Here is a 19,781-nt window from a genome sequence, read left to right as displayed (position 1 = left end):
ATCAGTGTCATCCGGCCAAACACAATCACGGCGAGCACTTGACGGTGCACTTGTTTAAGTTTTGCAACACAGGAGATTAGCAATTATTATACTACAGTATTAAAATAGTAATCACACATTCAGCAGTGGCATGTAATTACACACACTACGTAACCAAACGGGTAGCACTTATGCATCAAAGCCGGAGGGGGGAAAAAAAACACAGCAGTAGTAGCACACTAGTACTCATGGACGTCCACTTGATCAGAACCTGACGACAACACTGGACTAGACCCAAATAAATGAAACGCTCTTAAGTCCTATAACTGGAAATAATCACAGGAGGGTGATGGATTGTTGTTGAGGTAGAATAAGATTGGCAATCCAATTCGTCGTTTGGGCTATTGCTTGAGCCAAAGCTAAAAAAATGATTGAAATTAATGGGCTCCATAGGAGTAGTAGAATCCAAGATTATCTGAGGAGGAGCTGCAAGTTGATTTTTGCAAGTATGCTCGCCAAGATATTTCGTCTCGGACATTGATGGGTCATCATCGGTTACTTGAGTCTGTTTTTTGGCTTGGCAACCCTGATCATTTCTGAAAGCGCACCTATAGTAGTTCCTGCACGTCAAAACTGGAATTAGCTAGGCTTAACTCCCAGAATTCCAAGGCCTCCAAAATAGTACTTTTAATTCGAAATACAAGTCAAATGCAGTTTCATATATTTTCCTAATAGATGGAAGTCTTAACGGTAAGCCTTTCCAAGTTTAAATATCCTAACGAGGGTGCCACCAAAATTCTTGTTCCTTCGTTCCAATGCACTATATATTAAGTGGCTCAAGACTTCTGCATTACAGATGCACTATGAGGGTTGAACCCTCAACCGTCCATTTGAAAGAGTTAAGGAGATATAGCTGGACAAAAGTCTTGTTGGGTAGTGGATGAACTTGATCACCCAAGCTTAATCAGTACTTTAATAGGTAAATCTACGAGAAGAATAATGTTCAAGCTATACTTGTTTACTTGCTAACTTTATTGGTTTTTAGCTCTTTCAATTCTTCAATTTTTTCCCTCTTAGCGTTGGACTTATTTCTTTGAATGTTTGTCTGCTGAAATATACAGAGGACCCCATCTTACATCTCCGGTCCTCACTCAAATTTCAGCAAAAGCAAGCATTCAGAAATTTTAGTAAAAAATTAACTTTCCCTCGATTTGGTAGAGATTTTGAGTAGAATTCAGTTTGGTATCGGAATTTGGCTCCGAGTCAATTAAAAGAGTAACGGTGAGATACACTTCGAAATTTGCATTAAGCCGAAAAAACGAGGGGTATGTATTCCTGATTTCTAGACTCGTTCAAAACAATATCATAGTGCCTTGGAATGAATATATGAGTTTTTGGGCACAACCGCACAAAAGATCACCGGATAAAGCTGGCACAAAAGATCCCGCACCATCGATATGAGTTTTTCCTTCTGAAAATTTGAAAAAGATTAGAACTGAAATCAAACCTTGGGTGTTTGGAACCTAGGATAACTTTCTGTCCAAACTTCCTCCATGAATGGCCATCGTCGAGTAAATTTGGGGTGATTCTTGTCCGGGGGATGGCAGTCTTTCTGCATTTAGAGAGAGATTAATGATATCGTTAGGGCATAGGAACTCCATACATTTAAAAAAAAAAAAACTCTATCAGTAGGATTATTACAGATCATCAAGGGTTCTTGCAACCTAATAAACACAGAAACGGACTAGATACAACACATGACATGATAATTTTGAACAAATAGAGATAGGGGCATGGCGGGAGACACGATAGAAATTAAATAATTGCGTGTTTTGAATTGCTATTCTATTCTATGAATAGTGTACCCACAACACCAAAAGTAATGAAAACTAACACTACGCAACCATGAAAACTAACGACGGTTCTACATAATTAAGAGATGATCCATCAAAAACGAACCACTAGGCAAGAATGACAAGTTTATTACAACTTTAAATATCTGAAAACTGTTTTCTATGTTATGCAATGTCACCACTCTGTGCCTCCAAACGTGTCTCACGTGTCACCGATTTGTCCCAAACGTGTTCCCTATATAACTTTTATTATCAATAATTGCCAAGCCACTTGGCGTGTTCCGTACAAATATCCATATATTTCCAATGTATCAGTGTCCCCGGCGTCTGACACAGACATGGCAATCATTTAGGCATGTCGGTGCTTCGTAGGAGAAAACCCTAGTTTCAATTACAAACTAAAAGAAGGGATTGCCTCCATATGATTATTAATCCAGCTGATGATGGCTGTAATTCTACTTCCGAATAAGGAGTTTCAGAAACATAGTTCTTGCCTCGCTCATTCACTGACTTGGAACCAACCAAGGATGGAGCAAGGGGGACAAGTGGCGGCGATCGCCACCGTAATGTTTTAAAAAATGTTATTATTACATTAAAATAACAAATTTATTCTCAAATTAAATAAGCCCGCCATCACTAGATTTGGCCATTAATTATTTAAAATAGGAAGTCTTTAGTCCTACACTTTTTTGTTTTAATAAAAGAGGAAAAAAAAAGTAGTCCGAAGCCAAATTTAATGAGCTAAGTGAAATATTTCGAAACATGAGGTTTAAATTAAGAAACCAAACTGCAAATTGCCTTTTCTGTAAATGTAGTTTTGTAGTTAGGTGTTAGATCAACACGAAAGGGAATAAACCTAACAACAAACCAAGGAAGAGAAAGCAATGTGTCAAGCGATGTCCATTGACTGTGATATACGGGCACATGACAACATTGTTTATTATAGTTTTTAGTACGTTATTTTGAAATTTTTCTAAAGTCCCTAAATAATCATTTCATCTTTTTAAGAATTAAAGTGAATTCTAGGATTGCTTGGATCTTGATGGAAGGAGGAGAAAAGAAAGGGAAAATTGAAAGGTTCTCTTCCCTTATTTGGTTTTGACAAGAAATAGAGGACGAAATAGCAAGACAAAGTATACATTAAATTTTTTTTCCTATCCTTTCTTGACACTTACCTTCGACAAGTTCCAAACATAATTTTACGAAATTTTTACTCGAATTTTGATTGCCAGTGAATAGGGATTGGCAACGGTGGGATTTGGTTCAATTGGCAAAACTGAAACCGGAACATAAATCTAAAACAAAAAACGGTGATTTTTATTTTATCTAAATCATAACCAAAACTGCAATTACAAGTTCGGTTTTGTTTTCACCAAAATCTATGTTCAACATCGCTAATAAAGTTAAAGACACGATAAGAATCTATAGATGGATCAAGGTTTATATAGAATCGGTGGTGAATTGTACGATTCGCCATTTGATTCGCGATTCACGCAAAAATAATACGAATCTATAGGTGAATCAAGGTTTATCACAGTTGTTGCATTCGACTAATATGAAACCACAATTACAATTTGCCTCAAAAAAGATAATATATTGTTAAGTGTTGAAAAAATTATTTACTTTTTGTGATAAAAATCAATAATATGAGTGCAGTATATATAAAACACAAAACTTGAAAATCAATGAAAATAAATTGCTGATCAAAGCGAGATATAATAGTCTGTCCTTAAGAAAGATTCGTCCCCGCTACGATGCTTACGGCTTGCATGATGTATATCTTTCAGCACTATTTGATTGAACGCCCCACAGAGTCGGCACTAAACTTGTGGGTCCGTTGAACCAAATTTGAGTTTGTACTCTCTCATATGAATGAACTCGAATGAAAGAAAAAATTCCCTCCCAAAAAGAATGAAGCATGCGATATATATAGGTTAATTGGTGACTCTACGAATGATCACTAGCAGAAAGGGGAGACGCTTCCGTCCATTGCAAACAAGTGTTACTGAAAAGAAACGACTCTAAATCAATTCAATTTGCATTCACACTAAAAATAAAAACTATATATATATATATATACACACACACACACACACACACATATACACACACACACACATATACACACACACACACATACACATACACATATATATACACACACACAAATATATATATATATATAAAATCTGGGCAGTCCTATGGTACACACCCCTTATTAGAGGGTGTACCGTACGCATCATAATTTTAAACCCTTGGATTTCAAAGTAAATAATCCGGACCACCCATTTATTAAATCAATTTATAAAATAAAAAAAGGGCTTATCAGGTAACAGGTTGTTCTCTCCTCATTGACTTTCTCTCCCTCTCCCTCATATGTAAAATACTACAAATTATATAACATAACCACAATTATTATGACAACACAAAAAATTGACACTTTCTTAACACAATGTGTTGTACAAAAGAAATCGATCAAAAGATACTAGATACAATACCAAAATATATCGTAGCACAATCAATAATTATTATACCCAAGCAAGATACATGTCTAAAATATCACAAATTAAATATTGTATAACTTAACATCCTAACAGTCCTGATAGATCATTTTAAAAATATACTCACTAATGACATTTAGACTGTACAGTCAATTTATAGTATTTGGTATGAAACCTAGTCTTCTGTTGTAGTTGAATGTAATGTAGCCATGCGACTGTGACACAATAATGACGATCAAATCCGTTGAATTTTTTATGTTTGTTGATTAAGTCACCTACGTAAATTTTTGTCTCAATCAGGTTTAGAAAGCTCCATCATCGGCAGGCAAATTGAATAATAGAATGATATTTTCCATCCAATTAAGTGTCTAGCTATAAGCCATCAACTTCATTCTTGGTACGAATGACCTAATTAATATTATGTAAAAGACAGACGATTCTGATAAAATAAAAAATAAAATTAAAAAAACACCTTACGTGGGGCTCAGATGGTGCATTATTATATTTTAATGTTGTATTGAAATTGAACGACGAGATTTGTTGAAGTATGAAACTTTAAGGACTAACTATGTAATTTATCCTAAAAAATAACAACATTCTTTTAAAAAAAAATAGGAACGAAGGGTGTAAGACTTGAACCCCAGATCTTTTAGATAAATGTTCAAATTCCAACACTTTATCACTGTGGTACACAATTGAGAATTTGTAATTCTAAAGGCTATTAATTATAAAATATTTTCTTGTATGTTGGGACTTTATTTTCAGGCTAAAAATTTGAGAAGACAGAGACCTTAAATGCTTCCGTCCTAGTGTTGGGCCTACACTTGTAGATCATATTATAGCCTATGTCATTGGTGTAAATCAATATGTCGACTATAATATTTTTTTTGAGAGAAAGTACAATGACAATAAATTTACAAAATTATTTAGATTTTACTTCCACGACCTAGTTCCAATGATCACCATTAAATTTTGATTGGTATGCATAGGGTGAAGGTTTGACACCGATCTATGTGTCAAATATATAGTGCCAATTGTTAAGTGCACCGCCCTGAATATTAATAAGATTGGGTATTAATATAATTAATTTCACCAATTACAAAAAAGGGAGTAATTTTCACTCTCTATTTTTTGATATTCACACTTATTTTTTTGTACTCCATTTTAGTGTCGAAAGTGTATGCATTTGAGACAATAGGATAATTATTTTTTTAGTGACCTCTCATTTTCCACGAAGGAATTTTGATTTTTTGATTTAAATTTTGTAGAGAAAGCATTTGATTTAGACAATATTTTGAGAGGAAATTGTAGTTGTATTCAAAAATTTGGATATAGTACTTACTTTTTGGTGAATTTCTTGGATGAAAATTTTGTGCGAGAACTTCATTTTTAGTTTAAATTATTGAGGTATTGTGTAGGGACAAATAAGAATTTGAAAAAATAGTATGGAGGGAATCGAAAATTAAGATAATATGGTGAAAATTTTAAAATTTAAAAAAAATAATGTGGCAGGAATTGAAAATAATTAGTGGTATTGTATTTTGCCAATTATAACTATCGTTTACTGAACATTCCGATTGAATTTTTTTTATACGACACGTTGTTAGTATGAAAACAAAAATTTATGGTGTTGTCATAACAAATTTGGTTATATTACTGAATTTGTGGTATGATATTTTGTTAATTATAACTATCGTTAATTGAACATTCTGATTGAATTTTTTTATACGACACGGTTTGGGTATGAAAACGTCAATTTATGGTGTTGTCATAACAAATTTGGTTATATTACTGAATTTGTGATATTTTAGACATGTGTTAGTACGGAATATTTTAATTAATTTCCTTTGGTACAACATATTGTGGTAAGAAAACGTCAATTTATGATATTGTCATAATAATTATGGTTTGTTATATAATTTGTGCTATTTAAATATGTTTTCTTTTGATACAACACATTGTGTTAAGAAAATGACAATTTTAGGTGTTGTCATAATAATTGTGGTTATTTTATAAAATTTGTGGCATTTTACAAATATTTTTGGCTTGAGTATAACAATTGTTGATTCTGGTACGATATATTTTGATTTTGTTACGGAATATCATACGAGTCAAAAAAAATTTGGTTCGATTCATTGTGGTAAGATAATGCCAATTTATGGTGTTGTTATAACATTTGTGGGTAACATTATTTAATTTTTGATATTGTACGCATATATTTGGTTAGGGTACAAGTATCATGGATTTCGGTACGAATAATTATGGTTACATAATAACAATATTTTTTAATTATGGGTAACCTGCTAATGACCTATTCAACGGGTAAATTTTAATGTACAAGTCGTAACTAGAATCATAAATATGCATTAAAAAATCAAAAATCGGCATAATGAAAATCACAAATTGTCATAATTTTGACATACGGTATACCTTGTGTACCATTGTTTCCTCCATAAAATCTTCAGGTAAGAACCTTAAAATGAGGACCTTATATACGGACCTCCCATTTCTCGCCTTTCCCGATCGGATTTCGATGATCCGAGCTGCTCAATGTGTTCAGAACGTGATTTAAAAGGTATCTGTGAGAAATCGGCAAAAAAAATGACTGAGAAGGGTTTGATTTGAGCAGTTGTTATTTGAACTGTTAGATAAAAAACAACAAAAACTGCTCGGATGAAGCCCTTCAAGGTCTTTTTTTTTGCTGATTTCTCGCGGGTACTCTTAAAATCACGTTCTGAACACATTGAGCGGCTCGGATCATCAAAATTCGATCGGGAAAGGGAGGTCCGCATTTTATTAAAATAAGATAGTCCTTATAAGAAGAGGACTCTCTCTCTCTCTCTCTCTCTCTCTCTCTCTCTCTCTCTCTCTCTCTCTATATATATATATATATATATATATATAAGAATATATAGGAATTTTCAAGTGAGGGATCCCTCATTTTGTTAAAATGAGGGACTTTCATTTCCCGATCAAATTTTGAAAATCCGAACCGTTCAATGTGTGCAGAACGTAATTTTAAGGGTCCCCGCGAGAAATCAGCAAAAAAAATGATCGGGAAGGGCGTCATCCGAGCAATTTTTTTTGAACCGTTCAATGAAAACTGCTCGGATGAAGCCCTCTCTGGTCATTTTTTTTGCTGATTTCACACAGAGACCCTTAAAATCACGTTCTGATCACTTTGAGCGGCTCGGATCATCGAAATTCAATCGGGAAGGGGAGTTCCGCATTTTAATAAAATGAGGGATCCCTCACCGGAACCTAACTCTCTCTCTCTCTCTCTCTCTCTCTATATATATATATATATATATATATATATATATATATATATATACATATTGTATAGTATTTTCTAACATTAAGTACAAAAATTTGTTAATATTGGTATTTATTCTGATTCGGAGCATGTTAACTCTTTTTCCCTCATTCTTCTTAAAGATTAAAATAGTCATTCTAAAGATGTTCACAACTAAGATACCTTATGCGGATGAGTTATGATTTTATTTTGGTAAAATTCTCATATTTTGTTATAATGAGATTTAATAGATGTGCTCAAAGTCTTTAAAATGTTATAATTTTAATTTGCTAGATGGTAATTATACAAGTAACTATGAATACGTTGAGGATAATATCTATAGATGCATTGTCTTACAAATCGATCTTTTTAATTTGTGTATCCTCTAAGTCATAGATCGGGACTAGGCTCAGATCCTCAAACCAACCCACATATGTTTCCATACAAGCTAGTTTAGTTTGCTACCAATAGGCTACAAACTTTTATAATGTTAAGGCTAAGCTTTAACATTATAATGAATATTTAACATCTATATGCATATCCATTTTACTATAGCTTTTATTATCCAATTGTTTACAAGTGTCTTTCCTAATAGACCATGTGATCAAAATAAATAATATAAAAAAAAATTTAATATAGAATTAAACTTAAATTTTTTAATGTTTCAATGTATCTTTATTACACAGTCGCGTAAACACATTTCTCAATTTATTCTTGAAATTTAGACCGAATCATTACTATTCACGATTCGGAAATGGGCCAATCTGATTCTCGATTCGATTCACGATTTTACAACATTAATATATATATATATATATATATATATATATATATATATATATATATATATATATACACACACACATGAGTATTTGTTTAATTATGATGTGATTCGATTACGGTTCGGTTTTCGGTGTGATTATCGCGTGAACCCAAAATCGACACCGAATTGGTTGATTTTTTGAAATCAAAAACCGAAACCATAGTTAAAAATCGCACCAATTAATTCGGTATGGTTCGGATAATCAGCTCTATTGGCGAGATTGCCATCATTACCAGTAATAAGTAAAATAAAGAGTAAAGTAGGAGAAAAGTGGGGAGATGCTCTGCTTTTTTTTATCTTAATAATATTAATAATCAGAGTATTATCAAAAAAGTTAAATTATAATAGACAGATGTTCAAATCCTGATCTCTTATCTCCTCGTCCTAAGAGGACTTCTCGTGTCTTTGAGCCAAAGGCCTCTTAGCAAGGGTGGAGATGTTCTACTCGAACTCAAAACCAATCAATAAATCGGACAATAAAGAAAAGGATTACCTTTCCTTGAACACCATCCTGTTTTTTAACGCCGAAGAACTCTTCATACGCTCCTCGGAAACTCTAAACTCCCGGCTAGCCGAATTCATGGGTACCCCAGCTGGCTTCGCCGGAACTGGATCGGTAACCTTGCCGGAATTCAGCATCGAAATAGTCTCCGTGAACGATCCCAAAATTTTCGTGATTAGGTAATCGGCTTCCACCGATCTATCGGTACCGAAGGGCTCGTTGATGATGGCTCTGAGCTGGTTCGCCCAGTCATGGGCTTCGGTCAGCTCTTGAACGGCGTTATCCCGGAGAGCGATCAAGTTTTCCGGCAAACTGGAGTCCATATTTGGGGTGCCTGATCTCTTCTATGAAGTTGAAAAGTGAAGGAGGAGGGGAGTGATTTCATTTCATTTCATGTAATGCGAATTATTAATAAAGACAGGACAATTGCTTTGCTGGGAAGCTGTGAGAGAGCTTCGAAGAAAATTCCTTCTGTGGAAACACAGTCCACCCTACGCTTCAGCTTTTCCGCAGAAGTTCACCGACTCCCAAGTCGGTGGGCGTAGCGTTATTTGTGGAAACAATAACCCCGCTGACACAGTTTGGAGTTTTGAATTTTAAATTATTTTTCTTTTTATCTTTCTAATTATTATAATTTCTTTCAATTATTTTGTTTTTATTTCTCTTTACACTCATTACTTATAAATTCAAATTCAAAATTTCATAACGAACAAAGCCACGCGACACATTTTATCACGTACAAGTTAATAAAAAATTAAAGAGCTCTGCTATAAGCAGGGACAATTTGCAGGGAACTCCGCAGAGACAAACGCGTTTGGCCCCATTACGGGTTCCGAAAAAATTTCAAAAAATATCCATAAATATTTGAATATAATTTTATGAGGTCTTGTAAAAATCAGCTCCACCAGATATCGGTAAGTATTACTTTTGGATTCTTAAGGGCGAACCGAGCAGTTTCGCCCCTACGAATCCAAAAGTAATACTTATCGATATTCGCTGGAGCTGATTTTTTACAGGGCCCCATAAAATAATATTCAAATATTTATGGATATTTTTTGGAATTTTTTCGGGACCCGAAATAAGGCCAAACACGTTTGTCTCTGCGGAGTTCTCTGCAAATTGTCCCTGCTGTTAGAATTTTTGAAAAATAATTCATAGATTTGAATTCTAATCATTATCCTATTTTTCTCTAATCATTACTCTCATTTTTCTCTCTATCTCTCTCCAATCATTATCCTTATTTTCAATCATTGCTTTATTTCTCTCTACACTCATTATCTACAAATCCAAATCTAAAATTTCAAAATGAACAAAACCACGCGTCACATTTTATCACGTACAAATTAATAAAAAAATTCATAAATTATTAGGCCCCGTTCCAGAACACCTTCTTAAAAAATAAGTACTTATTTTATATTTTCAAACTAAAAAATAATATAAATGAAAAAAAAAATTTAATTTTTTTTGCACCGTATTAAAGATCTCAATGAAATCTATCAAATAAGATCCATATTGATAGGAAAATTATTTGCGTTAGCAAGTGATTTTTGAACTTAAAATTGCCTTCTTAAAAAATAAGTACTTATTTTTCTTTCCGGAACGGAGCCTTAGCAACTACTTTTATTATGGATGAATTTTAGTTAGTGAAACAACTTACATTTTTTAATTACTCTCTTCTTCAACAAATTTGAAATTTTTCCGCAACTTATTGGTTGGTGGAAACAATTTGATGTTTTTCAACAATGAGTGATTCTTAAGTTATCGCTTGCCCAAAACACTCCTTAGCATTTAGAGTTTATTTATAGCTAGATGGAAAATGTTTGGGCTTGTTCGTTTTTGGGTTTTTGGATTCGGATTTGAGATTTTGGATTTGAATTTATAATGATTAGCGTAGGGAGATAGGGGTAATGATTGAGGTAATGATTAGAGAGAGATGAAGATAAAAAGGAAAATAATAATTAGAGATAGGGATAATGAGTGGATTTTGGAGTAGAACAATAATTTAGAGTCCAAATCCTAAAAATCCAACCGAAAAATGGTTTGAGCTCTGCTTCATATCTCATGATAGGCATTATTTACACAGTCAAGTTATCTGTTAGTATGACATTTGAGCGCCTTCGCATCAACCTCAACAATTTTGGACCAAATTAATCACTTTTCTATTTTAACAAGTTACTTTTCAGAATGGGCACTGCATCAAACTATCTATTCGAGCTTTACTCTATTAAATATATTCACACTTTTTTTGATTTAAATACTTTTTGGACTCCACGGCTGTTACGGGGAGAGAACGTAATTTAGCTCAATGAAATATAAGAGAGAGTAGTGGATGAACAGTCCCTCCCCGAAAAGACAAGTGACTGTAGCAAATATGCAATTCGGGGATGGAGGATCAAGTCCCGATGCAAGGTTATGAATGTTGTATCGGCTAGAGTATCAATTTTTCTATTGGTGGGAGATTTAGCTAAAAAAATTTCATATTTATATATTTTTTAAGCTTAAGGACAAGCACCTTTTACAATCAGATATAAAAATAAATGTGCCTAAAACTCTAAGATACACTCAAACACTGGTGTTGCTTTTTGGGAACGTCCAGAGGAAGGTGTGGTGAAAATCAATGTTGATGCTGCGGTTTCGAAGGAATCAAATATGGTGGGCACTGGCGCTATGGGTCGCGGGGGAAATGGGGAAGTTCTGGGCATATCTGGTAAAAGACATGAAGGAATAAGCTCTCCGAGAACATCAGAAGCGTTAGGTAAATTGCTTCCCCCCCCCCTCCCCTGACACCACACACCCCCCGACCCCACACTCCTTTTCTCATATTAGCCCCGCCCCCCTCTCTTACTTGAAGTACCCTTTTAATTTATTTTTTAATTTAATTACTTTTATCTTATTTATTTAATTTCTGTAAATACATCTTTTCTATATTAAAAAATATAATTCAAAAATTAAGTGCTCCGATTTTCAATTCAGTTGAACCGGGGCAAAGATTGTATTTTTTTGATTATTTTACTCTAAATGGTCATAATGAATTTTTTACTCTAAGGCCTTTCAACGAACACCCTAAGACTCATTATTTAATTTCAGAGCTCTCTTAGGGTGTCTATTAAAAGGCCTTGGAGCCAAAAATTTATTACGACTATTTAGGATGAAATGATCAGAAAAATAACATCTTTGCACCGATTCAAACGTATTGAAAATTGAAAGACTTATTTTTTTAACTATATTTTTTAATATATATATATATATATATATGGAAAAAAAGAAAAAAACAGTCGGATTAATTTTTAATATATAAACGGTGTAAAAAAATAAGAGTTTCAATTTTCAATCTGTTTGAACCGGTACGACGATGTTATTTTTTTGATCATTTAATCCTAAATGGTCGTAGTAAATTTTTGGCTCTAAAGTGTAACGACCCGGATTTTTGCCCTATTTTTTTTTAATACAAATTTGAAATGTTAAAACTAATTCAATAATTAGTTAGATTTATTAATTAAATTACATTATTATGTGTATATTTGATATTACCAAAAAAAAAATCGTATTCGAAACATATTATACTTTAGAGATATACATTCATCTCTTATCCTTCGTATCTAAACGCTAATTAGAATTCTATTGAAACTATATCTCTCTCTCCTCCCGAATTCCACCACCTTTATACTTCTCCTCTATAAATACCTCTCTCCTCTCTCATAATACAACACTCCTAGTCCTCTACAAAAACAAAAAAAAAAAGAAGAAAAGAGGGATTCGATTTTCGTCCATATCACGTCCCTCTATTCACGGCCTGTTTCCTCGTAGTTTCTGTCATTTTTAGGCCTAAGTTTCTTCACAAAAGTTGTAGAGGGCGTCGAGAGCTTCAATTTCGACCCAAGAATCGCCCAAAACGGTCAAGAATTGATAGAGTTATCGCCATTCAAAGTTAGGTAAAATTCTCGGATTCTGATTTCCAGGCAGATTTAGCGATCCTTCTAAACTTCCATTTTTCTACTACTTAGATTGGTTTTTGGGCTTAGACTTCTTTAAGAAAGTCGTAGAGCGTTTCAAGATCTTCGCGAGAGACATAAGAATCATCCAAAACGGCAGATGTTTGGTCAAGTTATTCCAGCCCTAAGTTGTTGCTAAAATATCAATCTTTCGCCACCAAACGAAAACCCACCGGACTCCACCGAATCACCTTGTCCGGATTAAAGGCATTATAATCCATCCCCTGCCTTCCCTGAGTATATTGGGTTTTTCGGGATACCCCTTTACTTGGCGAAATAATAGAAGTGGAGGAGATTATGTCCAGGAGCGGCTTGATAGGGTCCTTGCATCCCCGTCTTGGTGCCTCCTTTTTGACCAAGCGTTTGTATCGCACCTTAACACTGTTGGTTCTGATCATTACGCCATGCACCTGAAGTTGGAGGGTGGCACACCTCGTAACCGAGTCCCCTTCCGTTTTGATGCAAGATGGGCTGCAGATGGAGAGGTACAGGATGTTATTCAGCAAGCTTGGTCAACCAATATCTCTGGTTCAAGGTTTTTTTCTGTGGTTAAAAAGACCCAGCATTGCCGTGTTGCGTTAACTAATTGGAAAAGACGTAAAAGATTGAATTCAAGTCGGGCTATTGGTGAACTGCAGGACAAGATTTTTGCTCTAGTTTATTCTAATTCTGGGCCTCCAGCTGGTATGGTTGACAATCTTAAATGGCAACTAAAAAAAGAGTGGGACCACGAAGAATTGTTTTGGAAACAAAAATCGAGAGTGAACTGGTTGAAACATGGAGATAAGAATACTCGTTTTTTTCATACCTCTGTGATGCAACGACGTTCAATTAACAAAATTTCAGGTATTGAAAATACACAGGGGAGTTGGCTCTCAGATCCACAGGAAGTCCATTCGGAATTTCGTCGCCATTTTACAACTTTATTTCTGCCAACCCCTCGGTACAAGTTCAGGAAACGGTGGAGGCCATCCCGAGCAAAGTTACTGATAATATGAACCATTCTCTCACTCGCTCTGCGACGGACTTGGAGATTCATTCGGCTCTTATGGATATGGGCCCTACTAAAGCACCTGGAATAGATGGGATGACGGCACTGTTCTATCAATCGTATTGGTCAACTGTTGGCGAGGATGTAGTGGCAGCTGTTAAAAGTTTCTTCCATTCTTCCCACCTCCTTCGTTCAGTGAACCAAACACTAATTACTTTGATCCCAAAGGTGAGTTGCCCTACCACGCCTAGGCAGTTCCGCCCAATTAGCCTCTGCAATGTATCGTACAAACTTATCACCAAAATTTTGGCTAACAGATTAAGAGATATTCTTCCTTCTATTATCTCGGAAAATCAGAGTGCTTTTGTTGGTGGTAGGCAAATCTCGGACAGTATTCTTATTGCACATGAGATCATGCACTCCTTAAAGAATAAGCGATATGGGAGGAAAGGGTGGGTTGCTCTAAAGCTAGATATGGCCAAGGCTTTTGATCGAATAGAGTGGTTTTATTTGGAAGCAGTTCTACGCAAGTTTGGGTTCAATGAAACATGGATCGGATGGGTTATGTCTTGCATCACCACAGTTTCTTTTGCAACTTTGATTAATGGGGAGAAGGGTGAACTATTCATGCCCTCTCAGGGTATTCGGCAAGGATGTCCTCTCTCTCCTTATCTATTTATTTTATGTGCTGAAGGGTTCCATTATCTTATTCAACGGGCTATTATGAACTCATCTCTTAATGGTGTTAAAATAGGGCAGCACTGCCCTTCTATCTCGCATTTGTTTTTTGCTGATGATTCGCTTATATTCTGGGAAGCAACATCCTCGGGGTGTCGTGCCATTGATGAAATCTTGCGGAAATATGAGATAGCTTCTGGCCAAATGGTGAATACAGATAAGTCCTCTTTGTTTTTTAGTCCTAATACTCCAGCGGACGTGAAACAGGGGATTTCGGAAGCTCTTAATATTCGCTTTGAGAATCCTGGTGGAAAGTATTTGGGTTTACCAACTATTATTGGCAAATCGAAAATCGGTGTCTTCCAGTATGTTAAAGATCGGGTTATTGCCAAACTTAAGAGTTGGAAGGACACGGTTTTGAACTTGGCTGGGAAAGAGACCATGCTTAAATCTGTTGCTATTACGATGCCCAATTTTATCATGCAATGCTTTCTACTGCCAAAGCGAGTATGCAAGGACTTATGCAGTGTGATTAGGAAATTTTGGTGGGGCTCGAAAGAAGGTGAGAAGAAAATCAGTTGGGTTAATTGGAATAAGCTTTGTGATAGTAAACTGCAGGGAGGGCTTGGCTTCCATGATTTTCATGATTTCAAATTAGCTTTTCTTGCTAAGCAAGGATGGCGTTTGGTTAATGGCCCTGATTCTCTGTTCCAGCGTTTGTTCAAAGGGAAATACTTTCATCATTCCTCTTTTTGGGAGGCCTCCTGCCCAAAGTCAGCCTCCTGGGCTTGGAGGAGTATTTGTGTGGGTCGAACAGTGTTGCAAAAAGGGTGGAGATGGTGCGTTGGTGATGGTAAAACTATTAGTATTTGGCGTGATCCTTGGCTTCCCCGTTCACTTAACTTCCGTGTGCTTAGTCCCGCTCCACCTGTGGATTCTCTTTATCACAATGTCACTTGGGTCTCTGATCTTATTGATGAGGTAACTCACTCTTGGAATATCCCTTTAATCAAGACTTTATTTTCTGATATTGATGTGGAAGCTATTCTTTCTATTCCAATTAGCTCTCAAGGGGCTCCGGATAAAGGGATATGGCATTATACAGATAATGGTTTATTTTCAATCAAATCAGCATATCGCTTGACGAGATCTAGCAATATTCCGCACAACTCTAGAGAGAGAGGAGAATCTAGTTCGGGCTCTTTACAGGATGGTATTTGGAGACTAATCTGGTCCTTACGAGTTCCCAACAAAATTAAAATGTTTTTATGGCGATGCTCTCACAACGCTCTTGCAGTGTTATTTAATCTTTTCAAGAAAAAGATTGATGTTTCTCCTTACTGTCCGAGGTGTAATTCTGCTTTTGAAACTATTGAGCATCTCATTTTTCAGTGTAAATCATCCAAAGAGGTGTGGAAAAATTCCCCCCTTGCTAATGTAGTCTCACCATCCTGGGATTCGCTGTCATTTATTGAATGGTGGATTTGTATGATCCAATCGGTTCGTAATTCTAGTGGAGTGGAGGATCTCCAGGCTATTTTAGCCACTTTGTGCTGGATGTTATGGAAGGGGAGGAACACTACATACTTTGATAAAAAGCTATGGACTTGCTCTGCTATAGTTGACAAAGCGATCACCCTTTGTGAGGAGTTCAAAGCAGCTACAGAAACGGTCTATTCCGTCCCTAAGCTCTCCACTCCAACCCACCCCTCGTCTTGGCTTCCCCCTCCACCTAATGTTATTAAACTTAATGTTGACGGTGCAGTTAACAAAAAGAATGGCATTTCTAGTGTGGGTATTGTAGCAAGAAACCATCTTGGTGAAATTTTGGGGTCCATTTCGATTCCTTTTGCTGGTTTCTTATCGGCACGTTCTACTGAGGCTTTGGGATTTCGTGAGGCCCTTGTCACTGCGGCTATTAAAGGATTTGCTGAAATTATTGTTGAAGGTGACTCGTTAGAGGTAGTTTAGGCTTTGATTCAAGATGAAAAATCTCTCTCTGATTGTAGCTCTATTCTTGCTGATTGTGTAGAGCTTTTTCCTTTATTTTCATCTTGTTCCTTTATTCATGTTAAACGTTCTTGTAATAGGGTAGCCCATTCATTGGCTAAGCGTTCCCTATTAGGTGCTAGACTGGAGTGTTGGGGGGGTCCTGTCTCCCAACATCTCGCTAGTCTTGCCCGTGATGATTTTCGGTCCTCGGACCGCTCTTTGTCTTAATAAATTCATCCCTTCTTCCATGAAAAAAAAAAGATGTTAGTTTTTATGATTAGAATCGAAATTGGAATCGAACGAATAAAACCCAATTTTTCCGAGAATGCACTGTTCACTGTTCACGGGCGTGAACACTATTCACGTTTTTTTGGGGGTTACTGTTCATACCCGCTGGAAGTAAAAAAAATGGCAAAACAACTACAGTTATCCCCCTGGACTTCTTGAATTTATAATTTTGGCCATTGGGTGGTTTTAACTTACGTGTTATATATGAACGATAATGAAAATAAATGAGTTGCCTTGGTTTAGTGTTAATTGAATATAATTCTTATAATAAATAAATAGAATGATGAAGGATTACTAGTTAAATTATTTGTTTGATAAAATTTCTCATTTATTTAATAAATTAAGGGCATTGGCCTAATCATAAAACTCTACGTGCTTTACTTACTCGCACAGTACCAATTGCTATGTTTACTTTCCCATTAAAATATATCATGTTTACTGATTATGTTAATATGGATTCATGATTGTTATATTGTTGAGTCGAACTAAGATTCGTTCGGTGATTTCAATGAGAAATTATGTAGACGTTGTTATGGTTAATGAAAAAGGAAAAATAGATGAAAGTTGTGGGCTTAGCAGGACCTCTGGGGTAGCCTGGCAGGACCTCAGGTATTGAGGGTAGCCTGGCAGGACCTTGAGGGTAGCCTGAAAGACCCGGTGTAGCTAGGGTGGCCAAGCAGGACCTTAGAAGTAGCCTGACAGGACCTCAGGTATTGAGGGTAGCCTAGCAGGACCTTGAGGGCAGCCTGATGGACTTAGAATTGTGAGGGTGGCCAATCAGGACCTTAGGGGTAGCCTGACAGGACCTCAGGTATTGAGGGTAGCCTAGCAGGACCTTAAGGGCAGCCTAATGGTCCTAGAATTGTGAGGGTGGCCAAGCAGGACCTTAGGGGTAGCCTGACAGGACCTCAGGTATTGAGGGTAGCCTAGCAGGACCTTGAGGGCAGCCTGATGGACCTAGAATTGTGAGGGTGGCCAAGCAGGACCTCAGGGATAGCCTGATAGGACCTCAGGTATTGAGGGTAGCCTAGCAGGGCCTTGAGGGCAGCCTGATGGACCAAGAATTGTGTGGATAGTCTACTAATACCCCGTGATATTGAAGGTAGCTGAACGTTTGAAATATGTTCAACGGAATTTTGAGTTTGAAAAAGTGATGGATACTATGGTGCAAGTATGATTATGAAATGTGAGATTCAAAAGAAATTAAATTAAAGGCTTGCTAATGGATTTATTTATTTAATGCTTGTCGTTCTATTATGAAATTTTCATATGAATTGTGATAAAGCTGCTTAGCTGTAAAGTAAGGGGTTGGTAAGGTTGGGCTTATTCTACTGAGTGAATTATCACTCACGGATACGTTTGTATCCTGGTAAATCGGTTGCTTCGGCGATCAATTTGCCAGAGTATGCAGGATTCAATGGTGGAGCAGTTTGACACAGGAAGAATACGAGGGGCGGAGACCGAGTATGCTTGGGATCTGTATCAAGATTAGAGTCGCTCTGAAGTTATTTCAATAAATTGCCAGATTTTATTAAAGTTAAATAAATTTTTTTTTGAGTCAGTATCTTCCATGAGAAGTCGGCTCAATGCTTGTCAGACCAATGTTTACCTTTGAATAAAAGTTTTGTATTTTCAATTTGAGTTGAAATAAAGAAATCTCTATGTTGATACTTCCGTGTTTATTTGGTTAACTAAAGAAATCTTTTTCGAAAAATAATAATTTATGCTGCCGATATTCGTTTAAAATATCGGGGCGTTACATAAAGCCTTTCAACGAGCACCCTAATACTCATTATTTAGTTTCAGGACTCTCTTAGGGTGTCTATTGAAAGGCTTTAGAGCTAAAAATTTATTACGACCATTTAGAATGAAATGATCAGAAAAATAACATCTTTGCACCGGTTCAAACAGATTGAAAATTGAAAGACTTATTTTTTTAACTATATTTTTTAATATATATAAGGGCAAAAAGGAAAAAAAACAGTCGGATTAATTTTTAACTATATTTTTTAATATATAAACGGTGTAAAAAAATAAGTATTTCAATTTTCAATCCGTTTGAACCGGTACAAAGATGTTATTTTTCTGAGCATTTCATCCTAAATGGTCGTAGTAAATTTTTAGCTCTAAGGCCTTTCAATGAAAGACTCTTTATTTAGTTTTAGAGCTTTCTTAGGGTATCTATTGAAAGGCCTTAGAGCCAAAAATTTATTACGATAATTTACGATGAAATGATCAGAAAAATAACATCTTTGCACCGGTTCAAATTGATTGAAAATTGAAACACTTATTTTTTTAACTATATTTTTTATTTTTTATTATATATATATATATATATATATATATAGGAAAAAAGAGAAAAAAACATTCGGATTAGAAAATAAAGAATAAAAGATGTTATTTTTCTGATTATTTTATCTTAAATGGTTGTAATAAATTTTTTGCTCCAAGGCCTTTCAATGGACACCTGAAGAGAACCTCAAAACTAAATAATGAGTTTTAGGGTGCTCGTCGAAAGGAAACAAATAAAGAAAAGAATTGAAAATTAGAAAAGAAAAAAAAAAGATTAAAACTGAAAAAAAGGAAGGAGGAGGTGTTGGGGTTAAAACGGGAAAGGAGGGTGTGGGGTCGGGAGGGGCGTGTGTCAGGGGTGGAAAAAGCGGACCTGGAGACCCTGCCAAGCAGGGGTGCTTGGCAGGGGTGCCGAGCACATCTCGGCCGTCCAAAAGTGTTTTGGACGGCCCAGATGTAAAGGTATCAAACGAATTTAAAAAAAAAAGAAAAGAAAAGAAAAAAGATGTTTCGATCCAGACCGTTGATTCCAAGATGAACGGCCGGATTGACCGCTCGACACCCGCTTGGCAGGGGTGCCGCTCAGCAGGGTCCC

The 19,781-nt window shown here is 35.9% G+C and overlaps 2 protein-coding genes across 2 annotated transcripts; one reads left to right on the top strand and one right to left on the bottom strand.

Annotated features, from left to right (window-relative positions):
• Positions 1-76: 76 nt before the first annotated feature.
• On the bottom strand, positions 77-9,517 carry LOC131308270 (WRKY DNA-binding transcription factor 70-like). The gene is made up of 3 exons (XM_058335143.1): positions 8,945-9,517; positions 1,487-1,591; positions 77-599 (listed from the first exon to the last, which is right to left on the bottom strand). The coding sequence occupies exons 1-3, from the start codon at positions 9,274-9,276 to the stop codon at positions 293-295; spliced, it is 744 nt and encodes a 247-aa protein (XP_058191126.1). The 5' UTR covers positions 9,277-9,517; the 3' UTR covers positions 77-292.
• LOC131306994 (uncharacterized) lies at positions 9,352-18,071 on the top strand. The gene is made up of 6 exons (XM_058333425.1): positions 9,352-9,484; positions 11,550-11,708; positions 12,913-13,057; positions 13,229-13,629; positions 13,809-16,576; positions 17,997-18,071. The coding sequence occupies exons 1-6, from the start codon at positions 9,352-9,354 to the stop codon at positions 18,069-18,071; spliced, it is 3,681 nt and encodes a 1,226-aa protein (XP_058189408.1).
• Positions 18,072-19,781: the final 1,710 nt, after the last annotated feature.

Source organism: Rhododendron vialii, chromosome 11a (genome assembly GCF_030253575.1).
Source record: "Rhododendron vialii isolate Sample 1 chromosome 11a, ASM3025357v1".
NCBI classification, from domain to species: domain Eukaryota; kingdom Viridiplantae; phylum Streptophyta; class Magnoliopsida; order Ericales; family Ericaceae; genus Rhododendron; species Rhododendron vialii.
This window is presented reverse-complemented; position numbering and strand designations above follow the sequence as displayed.

Coding starts and splice junctions, on each gene's coding strand:
- LOC131308270 (XM_058335143.1), bottom strand. CDS start 9,276: ATGGACTCCAGTTTGCCGGAAAACTTGATCGCTCTCCGGGATAACGCC. Junction 1,592..8,944: donor AGGATGGTGTTCAAGGAAAG/GTAATCCTTTTC, acceptor CTCTAAATGCAG/AAAGACTGCCATCCCCCGGA. Junction 600..1,486: donor CTAGGTTCCAAACACCCAAG/GTTTGATTTCAG, acceptor TTTGACGTGCAG/GAACTACTATAGGTGCGCTT.
- LOC131306994 (XM_058333425.1), top strand. CDS start 9,352: ATGCGAATTATTAATAAAGACAGGACAATTGCTTTGCTGGGAAGCTGT. Junction 9,485..11,549: donor AGAAGTTCACCGACTCCCAA/GTCGGTGGGCGT, acceptor GGGAACGTCCAG/AGGAAGGTGTGGTGAAAATC. Junction 16,577..17,996: donor TTGAAGGTGACTCGTTAGAG/GTAGTTTAGGCT, acceptor GTGATATTGAAG/GTAGCTGAACGTTTGAAATA.